This window comes from Tachysurus vachellii, chromosome 5 (genome assembly GCF_030014155.1).
Source record: "Tachysurus vachellii isolate PV-2020 chromosome 5, HZAU_Pvac_v1, whole genome shotgun sequence".
NCBI classification, from domain to species: Eukaryota; Metazoa; Chordata; class Actinopteri; order Siluriformes; family Bagridae; genus Tachysurus; species Tachysurus vachellii.
Window position 1 is genome coordinate 29,762,619 of NC_083464.1, and position 9,657 is coordinate 29,772,275.

The 9,657-nt window shown below is 38.9% G+C and overlaps 2 protein-coding genes across 2 annotated transcripts in view; one reads left to right on the forward strand and one right to left on the reverse strand.

Moving 5' to 3' along the window:
* The first annotated feature begins 1,845 nt into the window (after positions 1-1,845).
* Positions 1,846-9,657, forward strand: part of grnb (granulin b) — a 39,434-nt gene continuing 31,622 nt past the window's right edge. The window contains exon 1 of the mRNA XM_060871030.1: positions 1,846-1,849. The gene's annotated coding sequence lies outside the window, so the exon portion shown is untranslated. The remainder of the gene's footprint in view (positions 1,850-9,657) is intronic.
* LOC132845397 (girdin-like) lies at positions 2,978-7,760 on the reverse strand. The gene is made up of 10 exons (XM_060869353.1): positions 7,736-7,760; positions 7,125-7,269; positions 5,501-5,592; positions 4,926-5,075; positions 4,732-4,815; positions 4,419-4,583; positions 3,792-3,866; positions 3,485-3,655; positions 3,270-3,362; positions 2,978-3,196 (listed from the first exon to the last, which is right to left on the reverse strand). The coding sequence occupies exons 2-10, from the start codon at positions 7,237-7,239 to the stop codon at positions 3,164-3,166; spliced, it is 978 nt and encodes a 325-aa protein (XP_060725336.1). The 5' UTR covers positions 7,240-7,269; positions 7,736-7,760; the 3' UTR covers positions 2,978-3,163.

Here is a 9,657-nt window from a genome sequence, read left to right on the forward strand (position 1 = left end):
GTGGTTAAAGCTGCGGTACTAGTGGATCAGCAGATCTTACCTGAACAGTAGGTGACTCTGGGTGTCACTTATCGGTCACTTCAGGCTTCTGGGCTGCAGGTGTTGATACAGAACCTGAAAAGTGATTCTGACCGGTTCAGTAGACACCGGAATGCAGATCACTCTAAAAGAGCTGGCGTTGAATATAAAGACTATAAGACGCAGTTGCTGCACGTTCAGAAGGAGTTGATTTCTGATCCTCAGCTCCTGTAGAATCTGATGTTTCCAGTGTGCCAGCATCCCCTTTTGCTCCAATCCTGAACTCACCATTAAACCAGCCTGCTTTCGATGTGTGTTTAGTGGCTGTATATAGTATACAGGCACTAAAGGCACTAAGTATACACTTACCGGCCACATTATTAGGTACACCTGTCCAACTGCTCGTTAACGCAAATTTCTAATCAGCCAATCACATGGCAGCAACTCAATGCATTTAGGCATGTAGACATGGTCAAGACGATCTGCTGCAGTACAAACCGAGTGTCAGAATGGGGAAGAAAGGTGATTTAAGTGACTTTGAACGTGGCATGGTTGTTGGTGCGAGACGGGCTGGTCTGAGTATTTCAGAAACTGCTGATCTACTGGGATTTTCACGCGCAACCATCTCTAGGGTTTACAGAGAATGGTCCGAAAAAGAGAAAATATCCAGTGAGCGGCAGTTCTGTGGGCGCAAATGCCTTGTTGATGCCAGAGGTCAGAGGAGAATAGCCAGACTGGTTCGAGCTGATAGAAAGGCAACAGTAACTCAAATAACCACTCGTTACAACCGGGGTATGTAGAAGAGCATCTCTGAACGCACAACACATCGAACCTTGAGGAGGATGGGCTACAGCAGCAGAAGACCACACCGGGTGCCACTCCTGACAGCTAAGAACAGGAAACTGAGGCTACAATTTGCACAGGCTCACCAAAATTGGACAATATGATGAGTCTCAATTTCTGCTGCGACATTCGGATGGTAGGGTCAGAATTTGCCGTCAACAACATGAAAGCACGGATCCATCCTGCCTTGTATCAACGGTTCAGGCTGGTGGTGGTGGTGTAATGGTGTGGGGGATATTTTCTTGGCACACTTTGGGCCCATTAGTACCAATTGAGCATCGTGTCAACGCCACAGCCTACCTGAGTATTGTTGCTGACCATGTCCATCCCTGTATGACCACAGTGTACCCATCTTCTGATGGCTACTTCCAGCCGGATAGCGCGCCATGTCATAAAGTGCGAATCATCTCAGACCGGTTTCTTGAACATGACAATGAGTTCACTGTACTCAAATGGCCTCCACAGTCACCAGATCTCAGTCCAATAGAGCACCTTTGGGATGTGGTGGAACGGGAGATTCGCATCATGGATGTACAGCCGACAAATCTGCAGCAACTGCGTGATGCTATCATGTCAGTATGGACCAAAATCTCTGAGGAATGTTTCCAGTACCTTGTTGAATCTATTCCATGAAGGATTAAGGCAGTTCTGAAGGCAAAAGGGGGTCCATCCCGGTACTAGTAAGGTGTACCTAATAACATGGCCGGTGAGTGTATATAGTATATAAACGTTAGTGTAGACTGCAGTGTAAACTGTCAGGAACAGCACAGGAATCCTGCTCATCTCTCACTTTACAACAGTCTAGAATATGAAGTTGGTATGGCTACTGTTCTTCACACATATGTATAAATGTGAAATATTTATATTTCACCAAAAATCCATCCTTTTTTTCTATTATTTTTTAATTCATATTTGTTCTTGTTTATTAATTTATTTTTTTGAAAGCAGTTCCTCTTTTGTTTCTATTTCGAGATTATGGGTTTGGGGCTAGTTTTCAGGTTAATTTATTTAGTCATTGGGATGCTGTTGATTGGCTGGTTTAATTACGTAGATCTGGCAACTCTGGATGATGGGTTTCAATGTTCAGTGACTTAACGAAGCAGTACATCCCTCTTTTTGAATGTGAGCCGAAGGTGAAATCACTGGAAGTTAGCGTGTCAGCGCAAAAAAAACCCAAAAAAACAAAGCCGTGTTTTTTTTCCTGCTAATTAAGTACAAGAAAATGCAAGCACAGAAAACCTTTTGCTTTGTGTATAAAATTAGCACCACCACATGCATACACTGCTGAACTGGTCATTTTTTTTGCTCCACATATAGTATGCTAAGATCCAAGATAACTAACAGTCACTTCAGTCACCTCCATATCAAGGCTCACACCTAAAACGACAGCTTTTTCCTCAGTCCAAAGATCATCACTTTAAATCGCTTAAAAGTGCAAGATTCTTAATCCTTGGCCTGTGACTTAAAGGAAACATTGTGATGAATTAATATTTAACTGTTAATATTTATCTATAGTACTGTCTGTTATGTCCAGTGGTTGTTTTGTACAAGAATTGACACAAGAAATATGGTGATCATGAAAGTTACTTAAATTCATTGGAGCATATCTCAAATGCTAGGACATCCCTACACGATAAAGAACCATTGTTCCATACTCTAAGAGTAGTTATGGAGTTAATTAAAGACCAAGCATTAAAAGGGTTTAAAAATTAAATTACATTAAAAATTTGGGCTGAATCCCAAATAATTGGACATCTAGTGCCCTAATTAGTGTGTATGTAAGGACCACTATTCCATACAATATTTTGTGCAATGTATAGATGCTGAGGAAATATTTCCAATGTGGCTAATTTCTTACACTGCACATAAATCTCCTTATGTTTCAGTAATTATTGTTGTTTACTGTTATTTTTTAATTTGTTACTTGTTTGAATTTGTATGGTGACCTTGAGTGACTAGAAAGGCCTATAAATAAAATGTATAATTAAATATATCGTTCAGAATTTTGATTAAAGTAACTAATTTGGACAAAGGTACACATTTTCATTTTCTTTCTTTCTTTATTGTCCTCCATGAACTCCAGCATGTCATTCTGTCATTATTATCCACACCTGGATATTTTCCTGTGTGCTTGTGCCTAGATCTTTACCACCAAGTCGTATGATGACAGCGATGTAGCACTTTGAGATGGAGTCAGATTTCTCTCTTCGGGTTCTCTACTGACTCTAATCCCACAGTGGCGTATGTGCACATATAAGAGAATGTCCAGGTATTAAACATGCCCCTGACAATGACCTGGGGTTCACAGAAACACTTCATCCTCTTTGTAATAGTTCTGTGAAAATACAGAGTTAATGCAGCAATCAAGATATTGTACAGGAATGTGTGTCTACTACAGCAGGACTTACCATTAGGAACGTATTGCACTGTGTTACAGACTCCAGCATCCTTTTGTACCTCATCTTCAGAATATTGTGAATTTGCATCAGTTGTTCGTTCTCCTAAACCACAACCATGGAGCAGAAGAGTATTTTAGACAATGTTTAGTCAAGTACACTTGTACCCTGTGCTTCTCTTCAAGTCATTCAGCACGAACCATTCCATGTCCTCGTTACTCACTTACCTGCTTTACAGCGTCATACTTCCTCTCGGAATCAGAGAGCATTTCCTCCAGCTCCTTCACGGTGTGTCGCAGTACACACACTTGGTCACACAATTTAGCTCGCGCTTTCTCCAACATAAATTTTTCCTTCATCACTTTTGTGATCTTAGTCTCACTTTCAATCAGAGACATCTGCAAACATAACAACCAAAACTTGTTGGCTTTTACTTCTATACAAACAAACAAATGCTTTTGAAAACTCGGTTCATCACTCGTCAAAATAAAGGTTCACAATAACAGTTGTGGCGATTGAAGTATAAAAACTTACCAAAAGTCTTTGCTCGTTGTGCGTTAAATTTGGACTGAGATCCGAAGTTTTAAAAGTCTTGTCTTGCTCCTGCTCCTAAAACAGCCACAGAGAAGATGAGGTTTAAACTTTAGTGCTTAACGTTCACATTTTTACTACATCGCTTGTATTAATTTAAAAAGTAGCATCTTAAATTTTAATTAAAACAAACAAAAAAAAAAAATAGCATGTAGCCTGTGGAGTAACTCAGCAAGCAGCAAGAACATGACATATTTAGAAACTGTAATGAAACCCTAAAAGCTTCCCTCCCAGCCCAAGGTGTGAGACATCACAATGCGCTACAACATAATATTAATGGATCGTTATGTTCAGTTTCAAGTACAAAGTTTATAGGAAATATTAAAAATTAAGTGCAGCATCAGCTTCAGAATGTGTTCAGGGGTCTGTGCATTTAAGCAAGGCTCTTAAGCATCTTTTGATATAGCCTTTTATTATAAAAACTAATTAAGCTACCAGTGTGTGTGTGTATAAATGCATATACACATACTTCTATTTTATTTTTTGGTCAAGAATATATAGCCTGTAGCGTAACTCCTCATGCAACATGAACATCATGAAACTGCTTAATGCAATGGATATCTCACTTACCCTTCTTTCAGTAATCTTCCTGCGTGTTTCAGCGAATTCTTGCTTTAGTTGATGCATGGAGCACCGCAGTGTACTCATCTGAGAGAGCAGGTCAATGTTCTCATTCTCTATCCTAGCCCTGGACTCCATCGCTTGAGCCAGACAGAGCTTCTCTTGCTCACGCTCCTAAAACACAGCCATGGAAGTAAGCAGATGTTATTTATTATTTAATTATGAATTGCCTCAGAAATTACTTATTCGTCTACAATCAGCCTAGGAAAATGTCTATTAAATAGATAAACATAAGGGATGTGAAAAGGGAAAGACAGCATACCATTTTTAACTCATTGTACTCTTTCTTCATCCTGTTGTAGTGCACCGTCATGTTTCTGTGCGCCTGAACAACTTGCTCATGTTTCTTAAATACAGATATATTAAAGTTTTGGGGTAAATTTCAGTTGTTTTTTTTCAGCTATACAATCAGGTTTGTCATGAGCTGCAGAAAATGAATGGTTCTTTCTCACTCACCCTCCTGAGGTCTTTATAGCCTATCCGGCTCTTAGAGAGATGTTCTAGCAGTACCTTCTCTTTGACTGTAATGTAGGAGTTTTTCCTCTCCAACTGTCTGTTCAGCTCCATCACCTTCTTATACCTCCTCTCGAGTTCATTCAAAAAGTCCTGGAAAAGTGAACAAAGCTTGTTGGTTTTATTTACTTCTACACATTTTTAGACATCATTCACCAGATAACAAAACAGTGTTGTTCATTTTACTGTATAGACACCAAAGACACTGAAGCAGACACGGGTCCCAGATCTCTTTTTACAAAACAGTGTAGCTTCAGTAATCATGATCAGTGAACCAGTGTATATGAACACATTAAAACCAGACGTGAGCTCTCAGCATGTATGTACTGTCAATAACCACTTACACATATATTTTAAATACAGAATCTAGCAAACTTTCCATTAAAAATGTTAATGAGTGACAATGGGTCTCATTAGTCTCCAGCTCCAGAGCTATAACATATTATATTTTATATATTCATCTTTTATCATTTTATGATGTCTTGAATCTTGTATGTGATTGTGCTTTTGGGGATTACCTCAGGGTCGTTACTACAGACTCCAGCCTCTAAAAACAAGAAGCTGGGATTCATCAAGGAAGAGTCTACAGGCGCTGCTGTCTGCACTGGAGCTAAACACAAAAATAAATACATTATTATTAATAATAATAATAATAATAATAATAATAATAATAATAATAATAATAATAATAATAATGCAAAGATTTCTCATGTACCTGTATGGAGATAAACAAACTATACAAGACATAGAAATTTAGGAAAAATAAAAAGTTACAGTAATTTGGTTGTATAAAGGGGGTGGGGGGGGGGGGGTTCTGTGTTCAGAAACACATTCACTCTCATGTTGAGAAATAGTTACCAGTTATGTTATGTTAATAGTTAATAGTTATGTAGTATGGTGTGTATAAAGTGGCACAGCAGTGTGCCACTTTATACACACCATACTACATATAGACACTTTAAGGACAATCATTAAAAACCATACACATTTATGTAAATGTTTATACATTATTTTTTCACATATATTTTTCATATTTTCATATTTTATTTAGTTTTTATATAGTTTATACTTTTTATTTATCTATTTCCTTTTGGATTTGGTTTTATTTTTAATCCCTAATTGCATTCCTTTTATGCTCAAATGCCAGACAGATGCAAAAAGCATTTCACTGCATGTCTTACCCTGTATGGATGTGACAAATAAGATTTTATTTGATTTGACAGAGAGAGAGAGAGAGAGAGAGAGAGAGAGAGAGAGAGAGAGAGAGAGAGAGAGAGGGGTTATGAGTGTGTTTGTGTGTGTGTTTGTGTGTGTGTGGAGGAGAGAGAGGGGGAGAGAGAGAGAGAGGTTGTGAGTGTGTGTGAGAGAGAGGGGGGAGAGGTTGTGTGTGTGTGTGTGTGTGTGTGTGTGTGTGTGTGTGTGTGAGTGTGAGAGAGAGAGAGAGAGAGAGAGAGAGAGAGAGAGAGAGAGAGAGAGAGAGAGTGAGTGAGAGTGAGAGAGAGATTGTGAGTGTGAGAGAGAGAGAGAGAGAGAGATACAGAGAGAAGAGAGAGAGAGAGAAACAGAGAAAGAGAGATAGACAGAGAGAGAAAGAGATAGAGAGATATAGAGAGATAGATATATAGAAAGAGAGAGAGAGAGAGAGCGCGAGAGCGAGAGAAAGAGAGATAGACAGAGAGAGAAAGAGATAGAGAGATATAGAGAGATAGATATATAGAAAGAGAGAGAGAGAGAGAGCGCGAGAGCGAGAGAGAGACAGAGAAAGAGAGATAGACAGAGAGAGAAAGAGAGATAGACAGAGAAAGAGATAGATAGATATAGATATATATATATATATATATATATATATATATATATATATAGAGAGAGAGAGAGAGAGAGAGAGAGAGAGAGAGAGAGAGAGAGAGAGATACAGAGAGAGAGAGAGAGAGAGAGAGAGAGACAGAGAAAGAGAGATAGACAGAGAGAGAAAGAGATATATATATATATATATATATATATATATATATATATATATATATATATATATATATAGAGAGAGAGAGAGAGAGAGAGAGAGAGAGAGAGAGAGAGAGAGAGAGAGATAGATAGATAGATAGATAGATAGAGAGAGAGATATATATAGAGAGAGAGATGGTGTACCTTGGGTAGGAGATGTATCCGTGGACTCCGTCGTACTTTCTCCATCTCCACGTCTCTTCATATAATAAAAAGCTCCTGCGGCCGCAGCTCCAGCCACCACCAGCGTTGGGAACATCAAACTTATCACTGTGTCTCTCAACAGCTTCTGTGTTACAGAGTTAAATTAACACCGAACACACTTCGAATATGACGTCAAAGAAAGGAACAGAACCCTCTAGTTTGCCTGAAAGTTCTTGTAGCATTCTTAGTAACGTTTTCCCAGTGAAATAAATATATTCTGTGCGTGTGCGCGCGCACGCATTGTTACGTCCCGCGCGTATCTCGGGCACAACCCGGACCCTGCCACAGCACCACAACAACAACGTTCCGTATCAATCTTAGATGTTTATTTAAACATCAGAGTATAACAAGGTGTAAATAAGGAGAGTTCAACTTAGGAGGGGAACAAAACTTCAGGAGGGGACAACGCCAAAATAACAAAAAGTTCACTGCCTGGGGAGCTGAAATCTTGATAAACTAGAACACAAAAATAAAAGAAATAAGATTATCTGAACTCACTCCCTAGCTAATACAAAACAGGAGAAAACAAGGATTTACAATGTAACACCCACCTTCACCACGAGCGCCACCGGTTTTGTCCGAATTGGACGAAGTGCTTTGGAGAGTGACGTCACTGTCCCGTATTGTATTTGTTATTTCTAAGGAAGGGAATAAGATTCAGTGTTTATTTTTTTTATCGAGCACAAACGAATGGCACCTTTTTGGAGCGATTTATACGATAGTGGGTGGAGAGTTCCGTAACAGTCCCAAACAAGTATTTTCCCCATTATATTTAAGAAGGGCTCGACAGTAAACAGTAAACAACAATAATTACTGAAACATAAGGAGATTTATGTGCAGTCTAAGAAATTAGCCACGTTGGAAATAGTTCCTCAGCATCTATACAATGCACAAAATATTGTATGGAATAGTGGTCCTTACATACACACTAATTAGGGAACTAGATGTCCAATTATTTGGGATTCAGCCCAAATCGGCACAAATCGAGCACAAACGAATGCTGGGAGGAAGCGATCAGATAACCTGCGAGCACATAGTGGGAGGAGCCAAAGGAGAGCAGGAGACAAAACAACAAAAACAAGACAAAATATGTCTTTGGACGTAACAGCATATATAAATAAAATGTTTAAGTATATATAGCTCTGTGTGTGTGTGTGCATATATAAATACAGGGCTCTCAAGTGTCACACATTGAGAGTGAATGTCACACATTGAGAGTGACAGTCACGCATTTCGGTCTTTTGTCACGCTTTGTCACACATCATATTTCTCACGCAGAAAAACCTTTTGACTATTTATCATATATTTAATAAGCCGCAGCGCAAAAAATGTATCAGTCCGCACCGCTGTCTCAATGGAACCTTCTTAGTCGAGCCTGACACTAATCAGCCAATCAAAAAAAAGAGGCTACATAATAGCCAATCAGAAAATAGCACTATCTGGGTAAGATTTAACGCAACAACCAATGAAAAGGGTGCTGAAGGGTTGGAGATGTCACGCTTGCCTGTCTTCAAAACTTGAGAGCCCTGTAAATAAAATGTTTCAGTAATTGTCTGTAGTGTGTGATCGCGTGAGTGAATGAGAGTGTGTGTGTGTGTGTGTGTGTGTGTGCCCTGCGATGGGTTGGCACTCCGTCCAGGGTGTATCCTGCCCTGATGCCCAATGACTCCCCGTGACCCGAGGTAGTTCGGATAAGCGGTAGAAAATGAGTGAGTGAGAAGTATATATGCCTGTGTGTGTGTGTGTGTGTATAAATAAAATGTTTAAGTATATATAGCTGTGTTTGTGTGTGTGCGTGTGTGTGTGCATATATAAATAAAATGTTATATATATATATATATATATATATATATAGAGAGAGAGAGAGAGAGAGAGAGAGAGAGAGAGAGAGCTGTGTGTGTGTGTGCATATATAAATAAAATGTTATATAGCTGTGTGTGTGTGTGTGTGTGCATATATAAATAAAAATTGTAAGTATATATAGCTGTGTGTCTATGCATTTATTTAGTCTTAGAATATAATTTACTTAGCAGCTCATTCACAGCCCCATCCATTAACAAGAGACCTGCTGATGTGGTGACGAGACATTTTAATGTGATTGACTTTAATTATTGTGATGTTTTGTCTGATAACATATTATTAGTTCCAGTTTACTTGTTTCCCGACCGGACGTTATATGAGGGAACACCAGAGATGTAAGCAACGTGCGGTACTGAAGTGTGCTAAGCGGTTATTAATAAAAGTTGTGTTAATGCCGAAGCTCGTGTCTTATATGGATAAAAACATAATAATGACGAGCCTGAGTTTAATTAAGGAGCTGTTTTAGAGGTAAAATTGGCTCACAGTTCTGAAGGTTTAACATGAGGTTCCTAGTTTGAACACTGGGTGTCGCTATCACATCATTGAGGTTAGAGAGAAAGCCTGTGTTTTGTTTGTCAGAATTAAGTTACTGTAATTAAGAACCGGGTTGTCA